Source organism: Penicillium bovifimosum, assembly GCF_028826915.1.
Source record: "Penicillium bovifimosum strain IBT 22155 chromosome Unknown utg000005l_segment0_segment0, whole genome shotgun sequence".
NCBI classification, from domain to species: Eukaryota; Fungi; Ascomycota; class Eurotiomycetes; order Eurotiales; family Aspergillaceae; genus Penicillium; species Penicillium bovifimosum.
In genome coordinates this window covers 2,674,237-2,700,353 of record NW_026622714.1, presented here as the reverse complement: position 1 = coordinate 2,700,353, position 26,117 = coordinate 2,674,237, and the positions used below count along the sequence as shown (strand labels likewise).

General features: G+C 50.9%; 17 protein-coding genes across 17 annotated transcripts; 9 read left to right on the top strand and 8 right to left on the bottom strand.

The window, feature by feature from the left end:
• Positions 1-358: 358 nt before the first annotated feature.
• On the top strand, positions 359-1,074 carry N7515_006211 (lumazine synthase RIB4; the record flags this gene model as incomplete). Its single annotated transcript, XM_056666955.1, has 3 exons — positions 359-401; positions 454-619; positions 675-1,074. 3 exons carry the CDS (start codon positions 359-361, stop codon positions 1,072-1,074), a joined length of 609 nt encoding a protein of 202 aa, XP_056520551.1.
• Positions 1,075-1,238: 164 nt separating this feature from the next.
• On the bottom strand, positions 1,239-2,441 carry N7515_006210 (proteasome core particle subunit alpha 7; the record flags this gene model as incomplete). Its single annotated transcript, XM_056666954.1, has 5 exons — positions 1,239-1,565; positions 1,628-1,954; positions 2,077-2,235; positions 2,305-2,370; positions 2,439-2,441. The coding sequence occupies 5 exons, from the start codon at positions 2,439-2,441 to the stop codon at positions 1,239-1,241; spliced, it is 882 nt and encodes a 293-aa protein (XP_056520550.1).
• A 554-nt stretch (positions 2,442-2,995) lies between these two features.
• Positions 2,996-3,787, top strand: N7515_006209 (uncharacterized protein; the record flags this gene model as incomplete). Its single annotated transcript, XM_056666953.1, has 1 exon — positions 2,996-3,787. The coding sequence occupies one exon, from the start codon at positions 2,996-2,998 to the stop codon at positions 3,785-3,787; it is 792 nt and encodes a 263-aa protein (XP_056520549.1).
• A 700-nt stretch (positions 3,788-4,487) lies between these two features.
• Positions 4,488-4,841, bottom strand: N7515_006208 (mating alpha-pheromone PpgA; the record flags this gene model as incomplete). The annotated part of the gene is made up of 1 exon (XM_056666952.1): positions 4,488-4,841. One exon carries the CDS (start codon positions 4,839-4,841, stop codon positions 4,488-4,490), a length of 354 nt encoding a protein of 117 aa, XP_056520548.1.
• Positions 4,842-5,608: 767 nt separating this feature from the next.
• Positions 5,609-7,062, top strand: N7515_006207 (isocitrate dehydrogenase (NAD(+)) IDH1; the record flags this gene model as incomplete). Its single annotated transcript, XM_056666951.1, has 5 exons — positions 5,609-5,638; positions 5,731-5,788; positions 5,851-5,925; positions 5,994-6,897; positions 6,975-7,062. The coding sequence occupies 5 exons, from the start codon at positions 5,609-5,611 to the stop codon at positions 7,060-7,062; spliced, it is 1,155 nt and encodes a 384-aa protein (XP_056520547.1).
• A 501-nt stretch (positions 7,063-7,563) lies between these two features.
• N7515_006206 (18S rRNA methyltransferase BUD23) lies at positions 7,564-8,468 on the bottom strand (the record flags this gene model as incomplete). Its single annotated transcript, XM_056666950.1, has 2 exons — positions 7,564-8,380; positions 8,446-8,468. The coding sequence occupies 2 exons, from the start codon at positions 8,466-8,468 to the stop codon at positions 7,564-7,566; spliced, it is 840 nt and encodes a 279-aa protein (XP_056520546.1).
• Positions 8,469-8,689: 221 nt separating this feature from the next.
• On the top strand, positions 8,690-9,424 carry N7515_006205 (uncharacterized protein; the record flags this gene model as incomplete). The annotated part of the gene is made up of 2 exons (XM_056666949.1): positions 8,690-8,759; positions 8,817-9,424. The coding sequence occupies 2 exons, from the start codon at positions 8,690-8,692 to the stop codon at positions 9,422-9,424; spliced, it is 678 nt and encodes a 225-aa protein (XP_056520545.1).
• Positions 9,425-9,867: 443 nt separating this feature from the next.
• N7515_006204 (GTPase-activating protein BEM3) lies at positions 9,868-14,000 on the bottom strand (the record flags this gene model as incomplete). The annotated part of the gene is made up of 3 exons (XM_056666948.1): positions 9,868-9,893; positions 9,948-10,556; positions 10,610-14,000. 3 exons carry the CDS (start codon positions 13,998-14,000, stop codon positions 9,868-9,870), a joined length of 4,026 nt encoding a protein of 1,341 aa, XP_056520544.1.
• An 899-nt stretch (positions 14,001-14,899) lies between these two features.
• N7515_006203 (mitochondrial distribution and morphology protein) lies at positions 14,900-17,094 on the bottom strand (the record flags this gene model as incomplete). Its single annotated transcript, XM_056666947.1, has 3 exons — positions 14,900-15,031; positions 15,094-16,295; positions 16,350-17,094. 3 exons carry the CDS (start codon positions 17,092-17,094, stop codon positions 14,900-14,902), a joined length of 2,079 nt encoding a protein of 692 aa, XP_056520543.1.
• A 268-nt stretch (positions 17,095-17,362) lies between these two features.
• Positions 17,363-18,241, top strand: N7515_006202 (pre-rRNA-processing protein PNO1; the record flags this gene model as incomplete). The annotated part of the gene is made up of 3 exons (XM_056666946.1): positions 17,363-17,432; positions 17,489-18,129; positions 18,185-18,241. 3 exons carry the CDS (start codon positions 17,363-17,365, stop codon positions 18,239-18,241), a joined length of 768 nt encoding a protein of 255 aa, XP_056520542.1.
• Positions 18,242-18,456: 215 nt separating this feature from the next.
• Positions 18,457-19,296, bottom strand: prs3 (proteasome core particle subunit beta 6; the record flags this gene model as incomplete). The annotated part of the gene is made up of 2 exons (XM_056666945.1): positions 18,457-19,144; positions 19,199-19,296. The coding sequence occupies 2 exons, from the start codon at positions 19,294-19,296 to the stop codon at positions 18,457-18,459; spliced, it is 786 nt and encodes a 261-aa protein (XP_056520541.1).
• A 360-nt stretch (positions 19,297-19,656) lies between these two features.
• Positions 19,657-20,440, top strand: N7515_006200 (HCNGP domain-containing protein; the record flags this gene model as incomplete). Its single annotated transcript, XM_056666944.1, has 3 exons — positions 19,657-19,731; positions 19,787-19,835; positions 19,896-20,440. 3 exons carry the CDS (start codon positions 19,657-19,659, stop codon positions 20,438-20,440), a joined length of 669 nt encoding a protein of 222 aa, XP_056520540.1.
• A 401-nt stretch (positions 20,441-20,841) lies between these two features.
• On the bottom strand, positions 20,842-21,513 carry N7515_006199 (uncharacterized protein; the record flags this gene model as incomplete). Its single annotated transcript, XM_056666943.1, has 1 exon — positions 20,842-21,513. The coding sequence occupies one exon, from the start codon at positions 21,511-21,513 to the stop codon at positions 20,842-20,844; it is 672 nt and encodes a 223-aa protein (XP_056520539.1).
• A 459-nt stretch (positions 21,514-21,972) lies between these two features.
• On the top strand, positions 21,973-22,885 carry pre4 (proteasome core particle subunit beta 7; the record flags this gene model as incomplete). Its single annotated transcript, XM_056666942.1, has 3 exons — positions 21,973-22,002; positions 22,056-22,203; positions 22,281-22,885. The coding sequence occupies 3 exons, from the start codon at positions 21,973-21,975 to the stop codon at positions 22,883-22,885; spliced, it is 783 nt and encodes a 260-aa protein (XP_056520538.1).
• Positions 22,886-23,075: 190 nt separating this feature from the next.
• N7515_006197 (fumarylacetoacetate hydrolase family protein) lies at positions 23,076-24,068 on the bottom strand (the record flags this gene model as incomplete). Its single annotated transcript, XM_056666941.1, has 3 exons — positions 23,076-23,208; positions 23,269-23,990; positions 24,054-24,068. 3 exons carry the CDS (start codon positions 24,066-24,068, stop codon positions 23,076-23,078), a joined length of 870 nt encoding a protein of 289 aa, XP_056520537.1.
• Positions 24,069-24,251: 183 nt separating this feature from the next.
• Positions 24,252-24,643, top strand: N7515_006196 (succinate dehydrogenase assembly factor 1; the record flags this gene model as incomplete). The annotated part of the gene is made up of 3 exons (XM_056666940.1): positions 24,252-24,332; positions 24,385-24,416; positions 24,520-24,643. 3 exons carry the CDS (start codon positions 24,252-24,254, stop codon positions 24,641-24,643), a joined length of 237 nt encoding a protein of 78 aa, XP_056520536.1.
• Positions 24,644-25,386: 743 nt separating this feature from the next.
• On the top strand, positions 25,387-26,022 carry N7515_006195 (Hsp20/alpha crystallin family protein; the record flags this gene model as incomplete). The annotated part of the gene is made up of 1 exon (XM_056666939.1): positions 25,387-26,022. The coding sequence occupies one exon, from the start codon at positions 25,387-25,389 to the stop codon at positions 26,020-26,022; it is 636 nt and encodes a 211-aa protein (XP_056520535.1).
• Positions 26,023-26,117: the final 95 nt, after the last annotated feature.

The following is a 26,117-nucleotide window of genomic DNA, read 5'->3' as shown; positions in this document are numbered from 1 at the left end:
TGTGTGTTTTGGTTGGGGCTCGGTTAGACGATTATCATGATCCGGTCATCTTTTTATTTTTAAGGTGTTTTAGCCGCGAGAAATGGAACCTCGCTTTGTTTTTAATAACCAATTAACCATGATTTCTGGAATGTATTACTTCGAGGCTGTATAGACTGAAACTAGGTACACAGTAAACAAACTGTTGGAGCCTCGGCGCTGAATTGCCGCGTTCGGTGATCACATTCCGCCTTCCCCCGCCAAATGCGGGACCGATGGTTTTCGCCCCTCGAGCTCTTTTTGGTTCATAACACTCGTTCGAAGCTCAATTATTCCGCAAATCCATATTGTATTCCTCTGACCACTGCTATTCTCCAAAATGACTACTATTAAAGGCCCCGGTGCTGCGCAGACCCTCGATGGTAAGGACATCCACCAACCCTTGAAACCACCCAGCTAACCGAGTCTTCACAGGCTCTGGCCTTCGAGTCGCAATTGTGCACGCCAGATGGAACACTGTGATCATCGATTCACTCGTAGCAGGAGCCAAGAAGAACCTTCTTCTCGCCGGCGTGTCCGAGGACAACATCACCGTCCAGACCGTCCCAGGCAGCTACGAGCTACCCCTCGCCGTGCAACGGTAAGCCCAAACCTTCCCACACACCATCTCCAACCCATCTAACACTTCTTTACAGCCTCTACTCCGCCTCGCAGCTCCAAGCCAACTCTTCCGGCGAAGGAGCCAGCGCAACAGACCTGCTCTCATCGTCGACGACCGACCTCTCCGGCTCAACGACGGCAAGCAGCCCCAAGCAGCCCTTCGATGCGATCATTGCCATTGGCGTTCTGATCAAGGGCGCGACAATGCACTTTGAATATATTGCCGACGCTGTCAGCCACGGTCTGATGCGTGTGCAGCTTGATTCTGGTGTTCCGGTTATCTTTGGCTTGTTGACTGTTCTTACTGAGGAGCAGGGGTTGGAGCGTGCTGGGCTGGGGAGCAGTGGGATGCATAATCATGGTGAAGACTGGGGGAGTGCTGCTGTTGAATTGGGATTGAAGAGGAAGGAGTGGGCTGAGGGGAAGATTCTTTAGGTTCTGTTTTGCATGGTATGTGTGTTTTTTTGTATCTAGGGCTACGATTTAACCCTCATACGTGTTTTTTGGTTACTCGAACAGGCTGTTCATTGGTAGATTGGAGTAAAGAAAGGAAAAACAGGCTGAGCATAAACCTTTGGGAGCATAATCTATTAAATATTTCACTCTTCCATCTGTTCGCCTTGAGTCTTCTCTTCCTCTTCCTCGTCATCGCCCACCATAGACTGCTTCGCTGCTTTCTCTGCTTCATCGAAGAGCTCCTTGGGCACTTCCTCGTGACGACCCTTGGTCGGTCCGTCGACAGAGCTGATCCACGTCATCTCTAGCTCAAAGTCCTTGTCCTTGCTATCTTCGTGAGCAACATAGATAATGCGAGCCGCCTCCTTGACACCATCTACCAAAGAGAGATTGCCCGCGCTCAGGTCTAGTTTCTCCAGCTCGGCTTTGGCGGTCTGTCGGCCCTTACCGGTAGCAGCGCCGTAGTAGCCCTGTAAAACTCCATATTAGCACGACACATTCAACCACACGCCACACAATAGACACAACATACCCAATACAGTCCACTGGGCTCAATCATGTATAGGCCAGGTCCACCGGCTTTGGCACCCTCAACCTTTCCACCAGAGCCAGACTTGGGTCCGGTGCCGACCTGTCCATCGACAGGAAGCTCCGCCTCGCTATCCCACCCGCCGACAATAGCAGTTATGCCAAACGGCCGTACGCTGGAGTAAAGTGTGTACGCCTGCACGTACCCACCGAGACGATTGGCAAGCGCGGAGGTCGGAATGGGACCTTTGTATGTGCTTCTCCACGAAGAAGCCTCATCCCTAGCTCTGGAAACGAAGTGACGGCCATCGGGAACCAGTCCAGCGGATACCTTTAGAGTAAAAAAACGCAGGTCAGCAACTAGCAACTTTGAAACACCCGACGGTGCGGTTTGCGGCAAGGGTCATCCGTTCGGGGAAGGCGATGTGGAGAGGAGGATAAGGGTATTCTTACGATTCCAACATGGCGATCGACTGATGCGATTCTCTTGTTCGCCCCTGCCTTTAGGAGCTTGCTCGTGACGATCTTTTCCACTGCCAACACTACGCCATCCTTGCATCTGATGCCGATGGCGGTGCCGCCGTTCTCAACTGCCTTGACGGCGTACTCGACCTAGATGGTGTGGTCAGCAGCTTGGAACGTGGGTCTGTAGCTCTTTCATGAGCGGGATTGGCGTATTACCTGGAAATTCCGGCCGTCTGGCGAGAACACCGAGTTGGAGAGATCGTAGCCTGTGCCGATTGACGTCTAGAGAGGTGAGATGTTAGACCGGAGGATTGTAATAGATCGAATTGGTCGATCGGAAGCTGACTGACCATGATTTTGGTGAGAATGCGATTCGGTGAGGTTCAAGGTCAGTCTGGGCGGGCCAGGCAATCGAGAAAGAGCTGGTCTAAATAATTGACAGGATATGGAAGGAGATGACCAGGTCGGAGATAGGTGGATAGGTAACGTGAGGCTGGAAGCTCTGGGGATGATTAACGGAGGTTCGTAGACACTAAAGCAGTGACGCTGTCGCGTCACGGGGTTGCCTGGCAGAGCTCCCAGTCACATGATCTTGCAGTACCTGGTTGGTACTTGCACTTTTCCTGTCTCCACTGCTGTTCTAGTGGGTACCAATCAAGTACCCAACCCTATCAGGCGTCTAATAGGCCCGTTACGCAGTATAACATCTGAACATCGCCATTAGTGGCTCGGGCTGCAGCCCAATCAAGCATTTGGGCATCCTTGCCCCTCTGACCTTTAGAAAAGAAAAAAAAAAGACGAAACATCCCAGTTCACTTCCTATCTTCAGTTCTACAGTGTACAAAGTCGAGACTCGAGAGTTCCAACTTTCCCAGTTTGTCCTTCCATCTACATATCCAACCCCGCCATGTCTTCGTCGATATTGCATCAGTGCCCGCACTGTGGTCATGTCTCCGATATCTCCAACGCCCTGGCAGCCTTCATCGAGAACCCCCACTGTAAACAGGTAGTTTCTGCATTCTTCATCCTGTCCCAAGGAATCCTGACCAGGAGCATCTATATACAGTGCGGCCTGTCTGCTTCTGAAAGCGACTCGAAAATGCAAGACGAACTAGCAGCACTGTTTGATAGACAAATGAGTATGGCACAGCTGCATCCCGCCAATATAGAGTCCATGTCCATGACCATCCCCCCTCAAGAGCCTGCGCCTCCCGCATACAGCATCACGCAGCTCTACCAGTCTGCTCAAAGAGTCGCGGAGCAGCCGTCAAGCGTCGATGTACTGAGATATCACGGTCTGGACCCGAGTACCCTTACCCCGGAGCAGTGTGGACTGTTTGAGAATGCTGGTGCGGAACAGAGACAGCGGTTGATACAGACGTGGCTGCTGTACTCGCAGTTAGGGAATGAGGCTAGTGTGAATGATTCTGCTATAGATGATTCTACTATGGATGCTGGGGGCGATGGGAATGAGTATGCCGAGCCGTACATGGTGTCCGGGTACCGGTCGGTTCCTAAGCAGGCGGCTCATATTCCCACGGAGCCTACTACTGGGGAGACCTATATGGGCTCGAAAGATCCTGTGTATCAGGGACAGGGTTGGTGGGAATTGGCCAAGGCGGGGCCTGTGGAATCACAGTATGGTGCTTTTGAAGAGACGATGAGGTATTACCCTAGCTGTGGTGTGTACCGCTACTAGATAGTTAGGGAATATATTCAATGGATTATGTTGAAGTCGGGTATAGATAACCGGCATGGGCTGTCGTTCTAGGGCTCCTAATTCAGAATACAGCCCTTCATGACAAGTCAAATTAAGTACCTACTCCAGTCCAACCAGACGTGGAACCATCGGGCGTGATAACGTAGTTTCCAAGTACATGACACTACGCTTGCTGCTTTGTTTCTGTTCGGTATGCTCTTCTGAAATACACGAATCCGCGTGGACTCTGTGAAAAGACGATGCCATGGAGCTCTTTAGGTAACCTTGAATGTCATACCTATGTCTGACGCAACCCTAGCTCTTGTAGTGCTTGACCATTGTATAGGATTCTACTGGTAAAACATTGCGTTTCTCGACTCTAGGTAGATACATATCTCTTAGATGATGATCCATCAACCCCACAATTCATGGAAATGCCGATTCAAGCTGAAATCAATGCTATACCAATGGTAAAGATAAAAGAGTGATCGCCATTGGGATTCTCCGAAAACACCCCATCACATGCCCACCTGGCTTTTCCTGGGTGATTCTGTACCGAAATAGAGTCGAAGGTGTTATGGACTAGAGTGTCAAGCATACTCTATCGAGATGTCTTGCACCAACGATCTCAAAGTAAATAAAAAACTAGACAAGTCAGTCTGTACCCATGCATCGAATACATAGAACCATGAACGTACATTTACTCTTCGAAACCAGCATCATCCTCAAGGTCAGCCATGGCGACGGCAAGGTTGTCGGTGGTGCGCTTGACCTCCTCGACAGCATCGGCGGCACGCTTGGCCTTGTAGCAGCCCTGTCCGACGTGGCCACACCACTTCGAAACGGAGGTGGGCACGGTGTAAGCCATGGCCTCAGCGAGAGCACTGGCGGAGCGCTTGAACTCGTTGTGGGACTCGACGGTTCGCTTGCAGCCCTGGCCGATGTGACCACACCACTTGGGAACCGTGGTGGGAAGACCTGCTTGTTGCGGGGATGGGGCGGCCTGGACGGCACCGGCGGCCGCGAGGGCGACAAGAACGGAGGAGAACTTCATGTTGATTGGAGGTGGTAAAACCGGAAGTTTGGCAAGTTGGTTTGAAGAGCGAAGGACAGAGACTGAGAGAGCTCGATGATTGAGATGTCTGGAGAAAAGAACCCAGATGGCGAACTTCATCGAGGTTTATATACCCATCAAGATCAGGTACCATGACTGGCTCAATAGCTGCGTCGTAATAGAGAGTCGAGTAGCTTCCTCGCGAATTAGAAGAACTCGGCTCTGAATAGAGACATGATTCTGAATAGGGCTTTGTTGATTCCACCCTAGGGCTAATTGAGGTGCTGATGGAAGTTCGGTTCTCAATAGGAATCTTATTGAGCGGTGTCAGGTTACCACCCTATCAGTGACTTGAGGTCTCAATTGGCAAGGGCTAGGGCAAGCCATCTTCAAGTTGCTTTGACAAGATATTGGGCGTTTCCGCCAAGACATATGAAACTGGGAGTCTAATTAATTCACGTTCTTTTGTTTGAGTTGATCACGGACCTGGAAGCTAGAAGATCAAGACCCAAAACAGGCTGTCAATAAGGAAACATAAAGAAGTTGACTTGATCGAAGTAGAAATGAAGAAGAGTGAAGAAAGTCTGAATAGGCGGCTTTTCATTGTTTTGATATCCACGCGCAACCAGATAAGATCGGGCCGGCGCTAACCACAGTTCGATGCCGAGCCCATCCGGAGTCTTTTTTTCCCGTTTTCCCTCTGATCCTTTTCCAACCCCTCCCACGAAATCTTCGTCTTTGTTTAAACCAACCTCGGAATTCACAAGATGTTCTCCAGAACGGCACAGCCCGCTCGGGTAAGTTTTTCTTTTTCCTGATTTTTCGGTTTCGCATTTCCGCCCTTTTGACGCCCCCCAATTGAGAGCTCATCACTAATCCCTCCCTATAGACTCTGCTCCGCAGCACTTCCGCAGCTCCCTCTGTCGCTCGCTCTATTCCCGCTAGATGTACGCCATTGATTATCCTTGACACCTCCGCCCGGAGTTTCCAACTAACTTTCGCAACCCAGCCTTCGCTAGCATCCAGTCCGACATCTTCAAGCCTACCAAGTATGGTGGCAAGTACACCGTGACTCTCATTCCCGGTATGCGACACACTTTTTGCGCCTGTCTCTCTCTACATTGCGCTTGGTTTTGACTAACATTGGATAAGGTGACGGTATCGGTGCTGAGGTTGCTGAGTCTGTCAAGACCATCTTCAAGGCCGACAACGTGCCCATCGAGTGGGAGCAGGTCGACGTTTCCGGTGTGGACAGCGGCAACAAGCACTCCGAGGAGCTTTTCCGTGAATCGCTCGCTTCCCTCAAGCGCAACAAGCTCGGTCTCAAGGGTATCCTCCACACCCCTGTGGAGCGCTCAGGCCACCAGTCCTTCAACGTCGCCCTGCGTCAGGAGCTGGACATCTACGCCTCCATCTCTCTGATCAAGAACATCCCCGGTTACGAGACTCGTCACAAGAATGTCGACCTCTGCATCATCCGTGAGAACACCGAGGGAGAGTACTCCGGTCTCGAGCACCAGTCCGTCCAGGGCGTCGTCGAATCCCTGAAGATCATCACCCGTGCCAAGTCCGAGCGCATCGCCAAGTTCGCTTTCAGCTTCGCTCTGGCCAACAACCGCAAGAAGGTCACTTGCATTCACAAGGCTAACATCATGAAGCTGGCTGATGGTCTCTTCCGCAACACATTCCACAAGGTCGCTGAGAACTACCCCACCCTGGAGGTGAACGACATGATTGTGGACAACGCCTCCATGCAGGCTGTCTCCCGTCCTCAGCAGTTCGACGTGATGGTCATGCCTAACCTTTACGGTGGTATTCTGTCCAACGTGGGCGCTGCTCTCGTTGGTGGACCCGGTGTTGTTCCCGGTTGCAACATGGGCCGTGACGTTGCCGTCTTCGAGCCCGGCTGCCGTCACGTCGGCCTCGATATTAAGGGCAAGGACCAGGCCAACCCCAGTGCCTTGATTCTGTCCGGCGCCATGCTCCTGCGCCATCTTGGTCTTGATGACCACGCCAACCGCATCTCCAAGGCTGTCTACGATGTGATCGGTGAAGGGTGAGTTTTCTCCGTATAAAGGCCCCCAAAGTCAAGGCCAGACAAAGTCAAGGCCAGATTGCTAACTTTCTTTGTAGCCACACTCGGACCCGCGATATGGGTGGTCAGGCTACCACTCACGAGTTCACCCGGGCTGTTTTGGACAAGATGGAGGCTTCTCTGTAAATTTTGGAATCTCCGCTCCAATATACCTCCCGCTACGATTGAGGATGCTGCCTCCTGATTTTGGAAATGTACTATGCATACCGTGAATCGGTCGGTGTGGTCCTCATTGATGTATTATCTTTCTTTCATTTTTAGCTCGAAACGTCCCTGTTATAGCAATAGACAACATTTCTTTTGTGATCATAACATTCATTGCATTAGAATTTTGGGTATAAACATCAGATGGCCATATATCTTCGGGCTTAGTTCATAGGGTGCCCAGAAGGCGAGAAGAGGTCAACTCTTCAGCCCTAGAATGAGGATGCCACGGACTTTGAGTCGGACTTGCTGTGAAGCCACGGACATCCCTTGACTTTTGATCATGTTCCCCATTCAGATACACAGAATGGGGCTCAATTCTAAGAGGAAACAACTTTTGTTTGCCAACCAGGCCATTCCCCTCCTGCCTTTCGAGCGGCAAGTCAATCATAACACAAAAACACTTCGTAAAACAGAGACAAATCAGAAAGCGATCCGTCGCTTGCGGCCAGTATATTTCGACGAAGCCTTAACAACCTTACCCTTCCTCTCCATCTGCTCCTTCTTCCTCAAAATCCAAGCCTTATCACCCTTCCTCGGAGCCCTAGCATTATTGATCTCCGACGCCTTGCGCCTAGCATCCAAAACACTAACATCATCCATCCCATTCACAACACCCGTAATATCCCCCGTCAACCCACCACCACCAACAGTCAGCACCAGATACAACTTGCTGCTCTTAGTGCCAGGGTCATCCTCGAGGATACCGGCCCCAAAGCCGGCTTTGATAGCAGCCCCACTGATCATACTGCGCTGCACATCATTCTTAGGATAGAACTGACAGACCGCCCGCCCACCGCGACGCAGACTCGCATAGAGACCCTCGAAAAAGCGCTTTAAACGACCTTCGGCGGTTACGTCGCTCGTTTCTGCGTTGCACAGCCATTGGATCGCACTGATGCTGATTGCCGCGTCGAATGTGCCCGGTCGGAAGGGGACGCCTTGCCCGATGTCCGCGAGGAAGAGGTCGCCTTCTACGTCGCGTTGGAGCGCGACGTCTAGCATGCTCGGTGATATGTCCATGCCGATCCAGGTGTGTGGCCCGCCTTCTGAGGGTGGGACTTCCGAGAGCATTTCGCCTGATAGCCCCGAGCCGCAGCCGAGATCGAGGATTAGGGAGGGGGATTTTAGGTCGAGGAGTTCCAGGGCTCGGCTGGTCATGTTCGCCTGGATGTTGCGGATTCGCGAGGATTTTGTATACTTTCGCGATTCATTGTCGTTGTAGAAGAGGTCGGGAGGGCTGGGGGTTTTGGATGTGTTAGTTTTTGATGTAAGGCTGTGTAAGGCTGTGACGGAGTGTCATACAGGATATCTTCGGGGCGCGACATGTTGTGTGGTGGTAGCGAGTTTGCGGGCAAGTTGAAGTTTTGGGGAAAATTCCATAAATTAATTTTTGGGGCGGTGCTGCCTGAGGCATCGGGTACTCCCAAAACGTCCACGTTTCTCCGATTGCATCTTCTCGAGTCTTTTCCTCTCTCTCGGAGGCTTGCTTGCCTCTGCATCTATTTTCCAACCCTATGCTTGACAAGCTCTGACTATACTCGACGCAATGTGGATTCTACCGCTAGTTGGATATTTGGGTGTGGTTGTCGGGTTTGCATTTCTCACCTTGGCCATTGGTATGGAATATGGAATACTTGCGGACGTCAATAAACAAAGAAACTGACTTGCTCCAGCCTCGGGACTCTACTACCTATCCGAACTCGTCGAGGAACATACAGTCCTTGCTCGCCGCCTGTTGAGCCGTCTGATCTACGGCATCGTCACAGTTCAGGTTATGCTTATGATATTCGACCGTTTCCCTGTGCCACTATCGCTGCTGAGCATTGTTTCGCATTTGGTCTACGCCAGCAACCTGCGCCGATTTCCCGTCGTCAAATTATCCGATCCTCTCTTCATCCTCTCCTGCGTTCTAGTCGGTCTCAACCATTGGCTATGGTTCCGACACTTCTCTAAGCCTCTGCCTCCGTCGGATAACTGGCGAAACCCGTATGGGGTCGATTATGAGAATATGCCGTCTTTCAGCGAAGTGGCTTCATACTTTGGTCTTTGCGTTTGGCTAGTTCCGTTCGCTCTGTTTGTCAGTCTGAGCGCGGGAGAGAATGTCTTGCCTACCATGGGCTCTGAGCATGTTACTGGCGAACGTGATAGCTTGGGTCCCTCTGATGGCAAGTCTAAAAACAAGGGGATGGCTAAAGCTTTGGTGGATGGTGTGCGAGATTGGACAAGTGAAACTGGCGAACTTATGGGTCTCTGGAGAGGAGAAAGGACAAGACGATTCTGAATGAGTGAACGATGTAGCATATATAATAGAATGAGATTTGTATTCGGCCACCAATCGTGTAAAATGTAAAACTAAATCGCCTAAGCGTGCCACCAGACCCAACCGCAAGCTTCTGAGACAAATAAGAGCAGATCATCAATATGGCATAGAGTCCGAGTGGAGGCGCTGATGGGGGAAAATAGAGGAAAACTGAAGAAAAGAAAGAAAGGGGTATAACGACGGTCAATGCTGACCATGGCATGGGAACTTTCAACATCAAGATGGGGAAGCCATCAAATTAGGTGTCATCTTGATTACAATTATCATTAAACATTCCCTCGCGACTCTGATGGCTGTTGCCAAGTGAAGCCGTCATTCTGCAGTCGTGCAAGTCGTAATGTTTCTGGGCATCCAGAAGAAATTGGGAGTAAGAAGAAAGGAACAATGGGAAGGCGAATCGTACTTCACTTGCCCTGGTAGAAAGAAGGATCTGGGAAGAATAATCAGCATAGCTTGTGAGAACGATCAATTTCCTAGGACTCACCGTCCATAAACAGCATGGAACTCTCCCGTCGCTTCGTCTTCGCCGAGCGAGTATCTTCCGAGCCAGGCACCAGCATGCCATTCAAAGAAGAATACGGAGCAGAGGCACCCGGGCCCGGAGGTTGGTTATACTGCTCATGCCGGGACGAAGTTGGTTGGTCATAGCTAGGTTGCATTGGGATAAAGCCAGTGTCGTAGTGGTTTCCGGTTCCCTCAGAAGGACCGTTCATATCAGTATTCCGGAAGGAAGTCTGCTGGTACGAAGGAGTAGGTATATCCGAGAACATTTGGTGACGCGGGGATCGAATATCGTCGGGGGAAAGAGTATTTTCGACTGTCAGCTCCGTACCAGGCTTGGCATAGTTCGAGTCGGTATCGCCAAAGATGCTGTCATAGTCTGTGAGGAACATTGAGAAGACCGGCGCTGGAATGTTCAGTGTTGGCGCAAAGACAATGCCCACGTTCCTGACGGTCATCTTGTTCACATCAGAATTATTGACAATCTCAATCAAGAACTGCGATAGAGCCCGAAGCAAGGCTAGATTAGGCCTCGGCAGTCTGTGCACCAGAGAATTGAAAGCTAGCACCTTCTTTTGGCGGTCGTCGAGTTCTGTTCGATCAGGTTAGTCGTGGAATAGAACAGAACACCCGATCAGTACATACCGAGAACGCGAAGGAAGTCCAGATGAAGCTCCCGAGTCAATACGGTGGTTGGAAGCTCTCGAAGGTACTGTTTGAAGAGAGAAGCCACGGCATGGATGTCATAATACTGATCACCAGACACGAAATCAACATCGCCTTCAGTGTTGAAACGTTCCTTCAAAGCTTTGATCACCACATTGGAACCGCTTAGGCGGAAGATACCTTCCTCCAAGGCTGCTTCCTTGGCATGGAGATATTCGATACAGCGATAAACCACTGCCGGCAGTTCGACGTCAATACCTGGCGGTGCACAATCTTGTACGGCCTCGGCCAAGGGGATACCGAAGACAGGTCGGACGGGCCCCGTTCTCTCAACGTTGGTTGCTGTTGATGTCTCGCTGGTCTGGGCTTGAGCGGCAAGGTCAAAAGAGGATCTGGTTCGGAAACCCCAGATACTGCGTTTCTTCTCCTTCGTCGATGTCTTTGCCTTGTTACCCCAGGCCTCCACATCCTGGATGACTGCACCGTTCGTGGGCCTAGATATCATTCTGGGGGATTGTAATCCTTGCTCGGGAGAAGACATGGCCAGTTCTCTGAACTCCGTAGACATGGCAGCTGGAAGTCGGGGAGATCGAGGTGCTTGTTCGAGGGTGGAACCGATAGTTGGAGGGTCGGCTTGCACCGCGTCATCAAAGCTGAAACCCTGCACGGAACTTACCGAGTCTTGTTCGGGGCTGTCAACTCCACGTCCAGACTTCTTAGTTCCGTTGTTGAATTTAGACTTAGCCTCGGTCGCAGATTGCGGTGGCTTTTGTTGGAGTTGGGATTCATCTTGAGACTGAGGCTGGCCCTTGGAAGATACGCTGCCACGTCCCTCATTCTCAGAGGAGGCGCTCTCGACGTATTCCATGAGAGCATCGACCCAGGTGTCGCGCTCTTCGTCGCTCTCGGCGCAAAGAACGTGTCGCACGAGTGCCGAGGAATCCTTTTTCTTGGGTTCCAAAATCAAGAATGCATGGCGATACTGGTTGTCGGAGTCATCTTCCACCCCGGAAGACGAAGCGCCCTGATCGGCAGATTTTGGCGACTGTTTGCCTATCTGCGCACGATGAAGTTTGATCGTACCCATGTGTGCGCCCCCTGGAGATTCGTAGTACCTCAGTTCAGGTCCAGTGAGAACGAAATATCTTGCTTTCCAGCCACCAAAGTTCTTGCCTCGTTTAGTCAAGTAACCTTCTTTTTGTGGCTTTCCATCTGGTCCACGAGGCATATCGGGCTTCGCCTGAGCATGACCCTTCAGTAGACTTGTCTCGTCATCTCGAGGCTCAATAGCATCATTTGTCAAGAACTGGCAGATGGCCAATGCGGCTTTTTCGTCCATTGGTGTATCCAAGAGTCCATCGAAGTATGCATTCAGTGCAGCACGTCTCAGGTCAACCTTAGCAGGAGAATGGCCATTGAAGATATTTCTATCTGGCAATTTGACGGGGAAAGCGGAAGACTGTCGGACTTTTTGATCTAGCTGAGGCAAAGATCCGATGATCTTTTCAACTCGCCACAGTTCTGACATCTCTGAGCGGGAAATCACACTGAGAGTAAAGACAGGTTCCTCGTCTAGGGGCTTGGACGCCATATAACTGTTCCTGGAAGGTCGAAGCCGCGATGAAGATACTCTGACTTGAACCAAGGGGAGCGCATTCGGGGGCAGAAGCAGGCCAGGATATTCATCAGACATCAGCCCTTGATAAATTCGGTTGTCGGTGAAATGTGCGGATCTCGGGCTGTCAATCATTACAGAGGGATCGATTGACGGGAGAGGACCACTGGGCCGTCCATTCGAAGGGATGGGAGCGAAGCCCATAGGCTGGTTGGCCATCCTTGGCGATGAAGGCAAATTCGGGGGCTGATAGCCAGCTGCCATGGAACCGGAAAAGTCGCGTGGCATGCGAGGCATGGGAGAACCCATAGGTCGATCTTCCGGCCTCGGGCTTAGTGGCAGTCCAGGGCTCATGGGCATGGTAGCGATAGAGCGCCCATTGAATGACGACGCAGGGGGGGGCCGAGAGCCCAAAAGTGATCCCAGGGAACCGGAGTCACCTACATTCGGTGGTGATCTCGTGGAGAGCTCCCCGGGAACCGTTTCTGGGCTAGACATTGCCGTGTCCCGCGAGCTATGGGAGTTGGCTGCCTGGGTTGCTCCTACCGAACCAGTAGATTCAAGCCCATCTTTCTGCAGTGCAGCTTCACGATCCTTGTCGTCTTGTTCTCTTGTCTTTCTCCGCCCACGGTCCATACCCGGGGTCTCATTCGCTTCCTGGGTATCGCCATAATCGGAACCAGAGTCTGATGATGTCCTTTTGTTGGCGTCTGCTTGTGCCTGTGGCTGTCGCAGAGTCAGAGGCGCAGGCGGTGGTTTGCGACCTGGGTGTGGCAACCTGCTCTTTCCGTCTCCGATGGGAGATGGGATATCTGTGGCAGAAACCGGACTGGTGGTATCTTCAAAGCCCCGCCGGGAGGTTTCAGGAGATGGAATGATCGATGGTTGATCGTCTTTCTGCGACCCTGTCTCCTTATCACTGCGCGATGCGGCCGCCGGTACTGGCGGAGCATCTTGTAGTTCCTTCAGCTTCTTTTTGTACTTCTCCTTCTCTTGCAAGGCACGCTCAAGGTCCTTGTTGAGGCCGAGGATTAACGTCCTTTGTTTGTCCACCAATTTCCACAGTTGCGTATTCTGAGAGGCGGATTGGTGTTTCTCTTTCAAGAGGTGCATGATAACAGCCTCGGCAGATCCAGCGGCGTTGATTAGGTTGTTAATGTCGTTTGGACTCAAAGAGTTAACATCAAAAGCCGATCTCTGAGAGTTGGAAGACAGGGAAGAGATAGCAGAGTCAATCGACGAGGTGCGAGGCATGACACGATGCGGTGGGCGATCTGGCATCGAGTGAACGGAACTGACGGATGAAGTAGCAGATCGATCGGGCTCCGGCGCACGGTTTGTTCTCGACATATTGCTCTCGCCAGGCCGGGCGTCGACATTCATTGATTCTGGCTCTGCCGTCTCGGGTGTCTGCGACAGGCTGTGACCGATGCTAGAGGGTGGCGCAGGAAATGTAGCATTGGCCACGCGAGTTATTGGTGACGTCTGGGAAGGAGGAGTGTTGTTGCTCGATCTCGGGGATAGGGGGCTCTGGGTCGACGCGGGACTGTCCACACGGTATGACTGAGGCAGGAAACTCGTCTGCAACGGAGAGGGGGTGATCTGTCGGGAACCACCAGCGGGCCCGGAGCGCGGTTGGTCGGATCGTGCTAAATAGTCGCGAGGAATGAGGCCGCTGTTGATGGATTGGTAGCTGGTTTGGTTCTTAGATGAAGTCGCCGAGCTTTCATCATTCCCTCGCGGAGCTTGCGACATGGCTAGAGCAGGGGTCGAGACTCATCAGAGGGGTCACGTTCGGGGGGGCGACACGAGGCGAAGGCCCAAGAGGGGGCGAGAACGCGGAACCCCGGAAGCTGAAGCTTAAGCGCCAGAGAGAGAAAAGGGGGCTTGCGAACCGATTGGAAAGAAAAGAAACCTAGAAAGTAGAAACCCTAGACAGTCCCCTGGGCGCAGAGAGATAGTAGGGGAGAGTAGAGCTTGGGAAAAGTGAAGTGGGGAGGGGAAAAGGGGGTTGGAGCTGAAGAGAAGAAGAGATAGAATTAACGATAACAATAAAAATGAAGGGAATAATAGTTGTCAGTACTGGACTTGGTCAATTCAGTACTTTTGAAGAAGTTAGAAGAAGACAAGAAAAGGTTGGGGTCACTTGGGGGAGTTTAATGAGCTTTGGTATGCAGAACTGATCCCTTCTGTCTCTCGGAGTTTGCCTATAGAGGTAATCACATTATGTACATAATGTCGATATACGCCTCTTTATATATCTTTTTGTTATTTTATTTATTTCTACTTTCTTCTCTCTACTATATCACCTTGGTCCGAGGAAATTAACTACACGAGGCAGGGTTTCTATTGTAGTACAATCCCGTCCCAGCGTTCGGCGCAACCACTGCAGTGGAACAAGACAGAGTATCCAGGCCGAAGAGTGATAGAGAGTGAAAGGGAAGAGAGTCTTTGATTCGAATGGGGATAAGAGTAAGCACATGGGTATACATGTGACACACATGGGGTCTCCGAATAGAGCAATCACATGAATTCTATGGAGTTGAATGAGATGTGTAAAATAACCCAAGACTCCCGTAAATGCGACCGCAATGACTATAATACAAATCACCAGATGAAAGAACGCCAGTCAGATGAAGTACATAAAAGTACAATTAGGCGATATTGCCAGCCATGCCCATGAAAATAGCCTGCGCGGCCAGCTGAAGGGACCAAAATCCAACCTTCTTGAACCGACGCTTGCGGGCTTGATCGTCCACAACATCTCGGGCGAACGCGTCATAGGTCTGTATCATGATCAGTAATGTTCGTTGCTTGCAGTACAAGTATTAATGGGAAGGGTACTCACGGCGGCTGACAGGTCATCCATCAGACTACTGTCGAAGATGGTCCAACTTCCGTCGAAGTCTCCAACACGCTTGACCAAGCGGCAATTGATAGGAATAAAAGTGCGCTTGGAGTTGATGTAGGCCACGATAGGACGGATCAGAGCGTTGTTGATGTAAGAGAGGTCCCGAGTAAAGATAGGCACGACAGCCCGAACGTTGTTAAGATGCACGCGCAAATCCATGGCAATAAATCGCCGATCTTCAGTCTCTGATTCTCCATTAGGGTCCGAAGACATAGGCTCTGGATAACGATTCGAGGTAACGGTAGCTTCTAGCCGATCATAGAAATCGGCCATCACCTTAGCCAAGCTTTCATCGTTTTCTGCGGGGAACATGATATCGGCGACGATATCCACGGTCCCCTCGTGAATCCACGAGAATGGGCCTTGCACACCGCGGTTGAGATGATCGACATTAAGCCCGTCGACCCGAATTCTGTTGTGCTTCTTCCACGGGCTGTGCTTGCCTTCGTCTTCTGCTTCAGTATCCTGCCGTATACCCGTAAATCCATGGGTTTGACGAGCATGAATCGTAAACAAAGAGTTATCATATGATCCGGACATCATGTTGGCGGAGAGGAAATCATAGAAGAGCCACTGTTTCCGCAACTGAGGGAGGTCACAAGAGAAGATGCTGACGGAGAAGGGTCGGAAGTTGTCCGGTTGGTAAACAGTGACGAGCAGGTCGTGCATTTTGAAAGAGTCGATTTCAAAGTCTCCGGGGTGATGTTCATGTCGGTAGGATTTGGGATCCAGATCCTCTTCGGGCCAATAAACATGGCGACGGTCGACAACACCCCGAATGCCTTTCACCTCAACATCATGAAGCGGGCCCTTGCCGTTGAGCCACTTGGTGAATGATAGCGTGACGTTGACTGTCTCGATCGACAAGTCGAATTGTGTATAGTTAGTATCTTCTTCTTCATCAGATACTGCCAGCGCATCCTCCGATCCAGTTTTACCTCGAGCTGCGGCCGCGGCTGCTGCAGACTTCGATGAGCCTTTGCTGACATGACCTGTGCCTTGCCCGGGGCGTTTAGAAACGAAGACATTCTTGAAGGTGATCACGCCATTTCTCCACTTAGGCACAATTGCAGACTCAAAGACAACTTTAACCCCAGATGACTTGGTGAGGTAGTTGCCCACCCATCCTGCCAGGGTTTCTTGAGAAGCAAATTAATAATGAGATACCACCGCAAGAATTGTTTGTGACGTACCTTGAGCGAAAACGGTGTTGATCGCAAGGATCAGGAGTGAGAAGAAAGTTGTAGTTCCTACAACGACCCAGACGATGTGACCCAGCAAAACCCATGAAAATAGAGCAGTTATCTCATCCAAATTGAAAGGACGAACACTTCTTATGGAAAACCATTTGAATCGTACTTTCAAGCGAGACCAGAACCCAGTTGCTGCAGCAAGAAGCTCTTCTTTGGATGGCCGATGTAGATGAGGCATATGTGGTAAGCGGTCCATCAAGTGGCGATTGTGTGCTGCCGCCGGTCCAGGATCTTTGGGCGGCTTGGGCTGTGATGAGTTCGTGGTGGATGTATCCTTCCCAGATTGGCCGAATTTCGGGGAGTGGTCATTCTCGTCGTGCTTCTCAGCATCTCCCGGAGTCCCCTCCCCACGTCGGTCATCATTTCGAGTATGTAGAGCTCGCTTCCATACTTGAGCGGCAATCTGTCGAGGGGGGATGATGCAGGCTGTAGGTTCCGCGGTAGTGGAGGTGTGTGAAGCGCTGATAACGAAGAAGCCGCCAGAAGCAAATCTTTTAGTGAGGTGGGCAGGTTTCTTAGAAATCGTCGAAATACGTCGTGAGTGATTGACACTAAATGAATCGAGTATGGATCTCGAGCTAGAGACTTCCGGAACCGATATGCGATTTATTCGAATGCGAGCAAAGAATGGATTTGCTGTATCCCATATATGGGCATACAGCCGGCGTCCCAAATTGGCAGACATGTTTGTCATTACATCCTGTATTTGAATGAGAAATTTGATGTATGATCCGAAGCAAAAGACGGACGCGGTCGAAGATAGTTGTGCTTGTTGACGGGGAAGCTTGGAAGCTGTGAGAGTTGGAAGAACCAAAGATGAAATCATGCCATGTTTGTCTTGTTTGCATCCCTTCCGCCCACACTTCATTTTGTGAGGGGGAACTGATTAAATTTTGCGATAACAGATTTTATGAAAAAATAAAAATCCATCGCTTTCTCTTCAACACAACAAAATGTCGGCACCTACAGCTCTTCGCCAGTCTGAACAGGCCATCGAATCTCGGCCTGAGAATATCGCTCATGGTTTGTACTCGGTCTGATCTACGATATTCCCATTCTTCATATCTGACATGCAATAGATCAAGATGATGAGATTTTGATCGATGCTCAAGCCACGACTGAAGGCGCCCCGATTAACCCCGTTGCCGAGTCTGCGGAGGACACCGAAATGCGCATCGATGAGGAAGGCCGCCCGGTCTTCACCCCGGCCAAGGACGTCGCTGCCGCATATCGGATCGAATCACGAAAGGTGCCCGTCCCACCGCACCGTATGACGCCCCTCAAAGCGAACTGGGCCAAAATCTGTCCTCCTATCGTCGAACACCTCAGATTGCAAGTGCGCATGAACATCAAGACCCGATCTGTCGAATTGCGAACCTCCAAGTTTACCACCGACGTGGGAGCTTTGCAGAAAGGCGCTGATTTCGTCAAGGCCTTCACTCTGGGCTTTGATATTGATGATGCGATTGCCCTGCTTCGACTTGATGATCTGTACATTGAGACTTTCGAGATCAAGGATGTCAAGACTTTGAACGGAGAGCATCTCGGTCGTGCCATTGGACGTATTGCAGGCAAGGACGGAAAGACCAAGTTCGCGATCGAAAATGCCAGCCGCACACGAGTGGTACTTGCAGACCAGAAGATTCACATTCTCGGTGGATTCAAGAACATTCACATTGCCCGGGAGGCAATTGTCAGTTTGATTTTGGGTAGCCCTCCGGTAAGTTTTGACTTCTATAACTTCCCAAAAGGAATTGCCGCTAACATAAAAACAGGGCAAGGTATATGGCAATCTTCGCACTGTTGCCTCACGTATGAAGGAACGCTTCTGATCCCGCGACTCATTTATCTCCGGCATGGTGTAGGCGTTTAGGTGCATCGGTTTTTACCCTGTCTTCTATTTTTATGATAATAGGCCATGACGACGTACAACGTAAAGATATCAGTTCATGGAAATTTCAAGTCATTTCAATTATGTTTGTGACCAAACGATCAATAGAAGAGTCCGCACTCGGTGCCCAGGCCATGCTTTCTCACGCCCTGCACTCTAATCTTGCTTCAGAGGAATGAACACTTCCTCAATGCCCTCCTTCGTAATAATCATCATTTGCAAACCATCACCAACCTCGATATGTCTCTCCACAGCACTTGTAAAGGCATCCCGTACAAGCTGCTTGACTGTGTCCTTGGGCAGAGGCTCAGCCTTGACGGCTTCAAGGGCATGGCCTGCTCCGCTTCCAGGGATATATTGGTTCTTGAAGTTGACTTGGTTGTCCAAGAAAGGCATGATCAAGCTGGATGCTGCACCGGCAGCGCGGCACTGTTCACGCTCGTAAGAGCCCACCGGGTCGTAGCTGTACAAAGCACCGACGCCTTCCTCATCCAGGCCAGCCAGGATAGCATGCACGTAGTACGGGAAGAATCGCTTCTCGTACAGAATGGTCGACAATCGCTGTGCACATGCTGAGACTGACATGGGTTTCCCGTGCTTGTACTTGTACATCTTCACCATGGTGTCCAGCTTTTCCTTGAGAGCATTGCCGTCGGCGGCGAAACCGACAACGGAGAGAAGGACCTGAGCTCCCTCGCCTGTCTCATCGTCACCGCCAATTCTGAAGACCTTCGGAACCATGCGAGAGTTGATATTGTAGCCTGATGTGGAACGAGTATCTCCGGCGAGGATAGCGAAATCAGAGCCGGTGATGCCGAGGGTGGAGCCGCCGTTGTCGGTGTAACTAGTATCATCGTCAGTTCATATTCCTGCTCAATGTGACCAAGCGATCTCTTACGGGTAGAAGGAATGTTGTTTGACATTAGCGGACGTTGGCTCGGAGAAGGAGTATCCGATAGTCTCACCACGAGACTGGTTACCCATGAGCGACGTCATTTTGGAGGGCTGAAGCTGATAGAGTCTAATTTATCACAAGTACAACTTGAGGGAGAAGGTAAAAGGTGTCGAATGCAAAGATTCTCGGGATTGTGAGGTCTGGAAGATGGATAGCACCCGGGCAAGAAGCTGGCCGTCTGACGCGGCGGTAGGTGCCTTCTGATGACTAAGAAGTACCCAAGCTCCAGCCCTTGAAGGCTATCTCGACGGTGCATTGTTCTCGACGCTCAGTCTTAAACATTTAACTGAGGTATACTCTGATTGAGAAGACAAATTGTGATCCATTTCCTTCTTCATATCGTGTGCCCCTGGTCTCTATCCGCTCTTGGACGCCGATAGCTAGACACGGACTGCAACGTCATGCTTGGTCTAGGTGAATATGAAAGCAGCAGCGAGGACGAGGTAGAGCGCAAGGCTCCTCCTCTAGACTCCCAGGTATCTTTGGATCTCAAAAGCATCGCCTCAAAGACAGGCTAACTCCGGATGACAGCCGCAAAAGGATATACTACCTGAATCCTCACAACCTGGCCAGAATGAAGGTAAGATAGTCTCCGGAAGCTAGTATTGAGCCCCAGAGATGTTACTGACACTTTGTCCAGTTCAAAACCCCATCGGAAAACAGTCTGATATAGCACCGTCTTCTGCTCCCACCGAAGCAAATGGACCTGTCCTTGGCCCCGCATCTATGGAGATGATGCCCTCCGAGGACAAGGATTCGACAAATGGACGCACATCTCCCTTCTCGGCTTCCCGAGCTCTGATCCAAGATCTTACGCTTCCTCCGGTTCCCAATCTAGACATCCCACCGTCGCCTCCCGGATCTCCAAACCCAGCTGTGAATGCGAACTTTGAGCATTTCCTAAACATCAAAAAGCAAGGTGTACACTTCAACTCGAAACTTGCTAGTTCATCATCTCTTAGAAACCCAAGCTTGCTGCTGAAGCTGATGGAACATGCCGGGGTCGATGAACAATCGCAATATGATACGTCGTTGCCGGCCGAACTGTGGAATCCGTCCAATCTACCCGAATGGGGATTCAAGGAGGAGCTATTGAGGACACAACAACAACGCCGCAAGAACCTAGAAGAGAAAAAGGCGTCGGGCCAACGGACTTCGGTTGATTTTGTCGCCGGGTCTGCCTGAAGGGTCATTCGACAATGAACCAACAAGACCCTGGAGTATGCTAAACCCCCATGGGCAAAGCCAAGTGAAGCTGGGCGCATCATTCCCTTCGGGGAAGACTGACTCCAAAAGGGCGGCTCCAGCGCCTAAGCTATATATAAATGCTTTCGGCCTTCAGTGGAACGCTACATCACCCATACGACAAGGAAGCTACTGTTCATGCCACTTCGTTTGAAGAGAACCATTGCTCTATCGGTGGACGAACTTGGAGACCCCGTATATACTCTGAGAGACTTTCGTGGTGTCTCCAGGAACTCCCTTGAGACTCTTGAGAAGAATACCAACAAACTCAACGAATCGACATTGACATAATGCACTTTGACCCTGTGCCTTGCTGTGCTCGGGACTTGGGACATGTTTCTTTAGCCGCCGCCGCCACTGCCTGCACCGTGTCTACGCCGCCTCGCCTTCTCACAGAGACTCAGACAGGAAATCAAAACCATTCGATCAAAATCCGTTCCGTATTCCGCCCTGATCTGAAGTTTCCCGACTTTTCCCGGTCTTTTCGTGCCTGTAAAAACAGCCACAATCTGCTCGGTTTGCTCGTCCACCAGTTTGTAGTTCTGCGTGGTCCATTTGGAGGGTGCCGAGTCGTCAACACCAACACTGCGCGTTCGCTTCCACAAGAAAGAACGCCTTTCGCCCTCAGTCCGAGCAAATTGGTGTTGAATCGTCGTTTCGATGCGGTATCTCGATTTATAGATGACCTCTCTGGTCATGTCCTCCCATTTCACACTGTTGATATCGTCCGGGTCCCCAAGGCCTAGTTTGCAGCTTCCGGACATCTTCTGGAATTTGGAGACGGCCACAACTGGTGCTTGGCCGTTGGCACCGGCATAGAGAATAAGGTCTGGCTTGCTGGGAGTGAACTCTGACACTTCGCCATAGAATAGAGGCTGGTCGTCGGCCGATTTAATGTCATAGTGCCGGTGCAACATCGGTCTCAGAATGTTATACGCACGCGAAGGGCCATTGTCGTCAATGGGAGGCACGGATGCATCTGATCCGGAACGAGTCGAACTCCGGGAAGACATGAATATAGAACCTTGGAAGTAGTTGGAGTCATAGATTGTCAGGCAGAAGAGAAAGCTGCTGAGAGCACAACCTCGTATTTATCGTGCTCTAAACTTAGAAGCGAGAAATTCTACCAATGAGACTCTTGGACGGGACAGCGATCACGCGAAGAGACAATGGGCCAAAATTGAGGCCCAAGAGCAGTCAGAAGCCTAGTATACCATGGTAATTTGATTATCTTCATTTCCTCCGAATATTTGTATGCAAAGTAGTTGATGGCCTGGGTCAACCTTAGAAAGAGCAGCCGAACCCGCGAAACTTAGTCAGCCGAGAGCTCTCCGTCAGCTCGACTGCCTAAGGTAGCTCCCCATCTATCGTCATCGCTTTACTGTGCTCTTCATCTTTTGCCTTTCCTTCTTCTCCCCTGAAATTTATCTCCCTGCTCAGAGCTCCATTTGAAACCCTCACTCCCATTCATCATGAACCACTTCCCTGAAGCCTGGGGCCGCGTAGGTGGCACGAAGTTTCCCAGACCGCGCTCCGTTGCTAACTATCTGTCCAGCCCCGAAACGACGTCTACGGAGCCTACGACCACTCATATCTGCAGACCACAGGTCCCAAGGCTCATACCTCATCGCCCGCAGTGACCGGAACGTCCGTGGTGGGAGTCAAATTTAATGGCGGAGTTGCTATCGCTACCGATAACCTGGGTAGGTTATTCCACCTATCCACTTTCATGTCTCTTTTCGCAGCATTACCCCATCTAACATGCTATGGACTTGTACAGCTTCATACGGATCCCTGGCCCGATTCTCCGACGTGAAGCGTCTGCGTACTTTCGGCGATAAAGCAATTGTTGGTTTTGGCGGTGACGTTTCCGACATGCAATATCTCGACCGTCTACTCGCATCCATGGATATCAACGAGAACTACTCGCCCCGCGGCAACATGCTCAACGCCAAGAACCTGCACACCTACCTTGCAAAGGTCTTCTACAAACGACGCTCCGAGTTCAACCCGCTGTGGAACCACGTTCTCGTTGCAGGCTTCGACGGGGAGGGGGAGCCGTTCCTGAGCTCGGCGGATTTGCTGGGAACGACATTCTCGGCTCCTCACTTGGCTACGGGCTTTGGTGCTCATCTGGCGGTCCCGATCCTGCGTCGCAAGTTCCCCGAGGGTATGCCCCTTGAAGAGATCAGCCAGGAAGATGCCGTTCAGGCCTTGAAGGATTGCTTGAAGGTTCTGTTTTACCGCGATGCACGGAGTATCGATAAGTACTCGATAGCCGTGGTCACCAAGGATGGCATTGATCTGAAGGAGGATGAGCAGATTCAGGGTCAGAGCTGGGCCTTTGCCGAGAGGATCAAGGGGTACGGTGCCCAGACTGTTTAGATCCAATTATATCTTCTTTTTTTTTACATGTAATGCACACGGGGTCGATACAAAGATAGGGCTCAAATCCAATGACCAATGATCAATTGCGACCAAACTGTGCATTCAGTTATATACACCAAACTAAAACCCGTACCTACCGCGTGAGCCCTTTTGGACATTATATGGAGGTCCACAAAGAATCTAGTATCTACAGCTTGGAGGCAGGCTTCTCGAAGACGACCCTGTTAACACAGGACCCGACGCCTTCAAGCGCAACCTCGACCTCATCGCCATCCTTCAGCCACAAAGCAGGCTTGCGGCCCATGCCCACACCCTGGGGTCTATGAAATAATTAGTTCAGACTGAACTACCCATGTGTCTGCTCATCGGGGAATACTCACGTCCCAGTGAAGATCATATCTCCGGGCAACAGCGTAGTGCCCTGAGAAAGGAAGGCGATAGTCTTAGCCACACCAAAGATCATATCCTTCGTAGAAGAAGCCTGAACCGTCTTCCCATTCAACTTGGTCGAGATATTCAAAGCATTAGGATCCGCAATCACTTTGGGCGAAACAATGCCAGGACCGAAAGGCGCCCAACCATCGAAACCCTTACCCAAGCTCCACTGCCCACCACCCAACTTGATCTGCCAATCCCGGTGGGAGACATCGTTACCAACAGCATAGCCCAGGACATAATCCAGAGCCTTACTCTCGGGAACGTTACTCGCCTCCTTCCCGATAATGGCGACAAGCTCACACTCGTAATCCAGCCCTTCGAACTCCTGTGCGATCTTGGGCACAGGGATGTCATCTGTAGGCCCAGCAATGGAGGTGATGGGCTTGTAGAACAAAATCGGATACTTGGGAATGGGCATGTTGGACTCCTTGGCATGCTGCTCATAGTTCAGACCCAGGCAGCGGACTGTGCCGATGTCCTTGCGGGCTAGGGGCGAGAGGAGCATTCGAACATCTGCGACTTTGTCGGTGACCCGGTGCTGGCCGAAGATGTCGCCTTGAATGATCTTGGCTTTGGTGGTCTTGGCGATATCGCTCACTCCGGATGGGAGAAGAGCATCGCCGTAGTAGACTTGGCCATCTTTGGCCAGGAAGCGGATAAGACGCTATGAAAGAGATTAGTATATGTTTCACGCGATAGACCTATATCAATGCCATTCAATACTCACAGTGAAGGTAGCCATTGTGGATGTGAATGAAATATGGAGTATGGGGAAATGGGAAGTTCGGGGAACTCGATCTCTGGGCACTCTCGGCCGGTAAAGCCCCCGTGGAGTCGTGGACACTTTCCCCAGTTCAACCGGGAAACCGGAGCTACCTCATTTAGCTCCACCAATGATTCACATCTTTCCTTCACTTTGATAGCAATGGCGCGGCTTTCTGGTCTGCAGAGGGACGTCCTGTCTCTGTATCGGAAATGTCTCCGAGAGATCCGGAATAAACCTGAGGTAGGTGGAATCCCTTCATATCCGACGTTTCCTCTAATTGACGTGCTTCTAGGATGCGAGGATCAACTTCAAAAAATATGCTCGGTAGGTATTCAATTTGCCTGCCCTTTTTCCCTTTTGCTTTTGCTTTGTTTCCCCCGACGTCATCGTCTCTTAGTATTCCAGTTCGGCTGACATGGGCGCGTAGGTCGGAGTTTCAGAAGCATCTGGCTGTGAATAAGAAAGACTTTAGCGCCATCGAGTATCTTTTGCGCAAAGGCAATCGGCAGCTCGAGCTATATGCTGACCCGGGAATTCGCAATATCCGATGAGCGGACGGGCTAAAAATCCTTGCTCTTTGGACACCTGAAGGGCTTATCTTGTATGTCTTAGGCCTTTGGGATGAAGCATCTTATCTTCAAAATCTCACATTGAACAGGATCGGAGCTTCTCGATCGCTGACCTCTGGGGTATAGCCTGAGGGAGAGACAAACATTTACCTTCAAGGCGTGCCCATGTGGCTGACCTCTTGTGGCTTTAACTTTTCTCTTTGCTATCTGTAACATAGACACTCTGTATAAGTATAACTATCATAACTTGTAGTTGTTGGTCAATGTTGGATAATTGCCTACCATTAGTAATGACTCTATTGCAGGTGATTCTGGTCTATGTATTCTCTTTGAGTCGGCGATAGTTGACTCAGCGAGTCAGCAAGTCACAATGACCAATCTCACCTGAATTAGTGAGTAGTAGTAAATGTTCTACAATAATCTAGAAAGTGCATTTGTTACTGTGTAGATGATTCCATAATGAGGTGGTTGATTCTTAATGCTGCTAGCGGCTTGTGGACTGCGCCACAAGTTTCTGGATGTTTCCACCCGAAGTATAAGCAACCAACTCTAACCAGCAACATTAAGCAACAGAAAGAATATAAAATAGCAGACATAGCAGGCCAAAAGAACACAATTCAATCATCAGAAAGCATCTCTCAGATCTCAAGCCACTCAAGCCACTCAAGCCACTCAACCTATTTCAAACAAACCCTCTCTCAAACTCTCCATCAAAACCACCAACAATGGCCTTCTTCGCCCAACCCAGCCTCACCCCCCTCCTCCAACTCCTCAACGACTACGAGTCCACACCCCAGGAGACTCAGGAGTACTACAAGCCCCGCCGCAACAACACCAAATCCTCTCGCGGGTGCCCCAAGCTCCAAGCCCCTCCAGCCCCACGCTCCTTCATGCCCGCCTTCGACGTACGCGAACTCACAGACGCCTACTACCTAGACGGCGAGCTGCCAGGCGTGGACCAAAGCCAAATCGAGATTGAGTTCACCGACGCCCACACCCTCGTAATCAAGGGCCACACAGAGCGCAACTACAACAACGAGGACAACGCCACCCCATCCTCCAGCCGCAGCTCTTCTCCTGCAGGCTGGCACCAGCCCACTGTCGAAGACGAAGATGCAGAGTCCACTACCGGTAGCTCGGCCGGCAGTGTCGACACCGCTGCTTCGGGCCAGGCTCAGGCAGAGAAGGATGAGCCGCACTATTGGGCTGCGGAACGCTCCACTGGTGACTTCCAGCGCACTTTTAGCTTTACGGCGCGCGTGGATCAGGATAATGTCCGGGCGAGCTTGAAGAATGGGATTCTGTCCGTTGTTGTTCCTAAGGAGGCTACGCCTACGCCGAAGAAGATTCGCATTCTTTGATTCTTTGATTCTTTGATTATCTTTTCTCGTGGGATTTTTGATTTGCATTGGGATTGCGGGATGGGATTTGCCCTTTTGTTTCTATGCTGCATGCT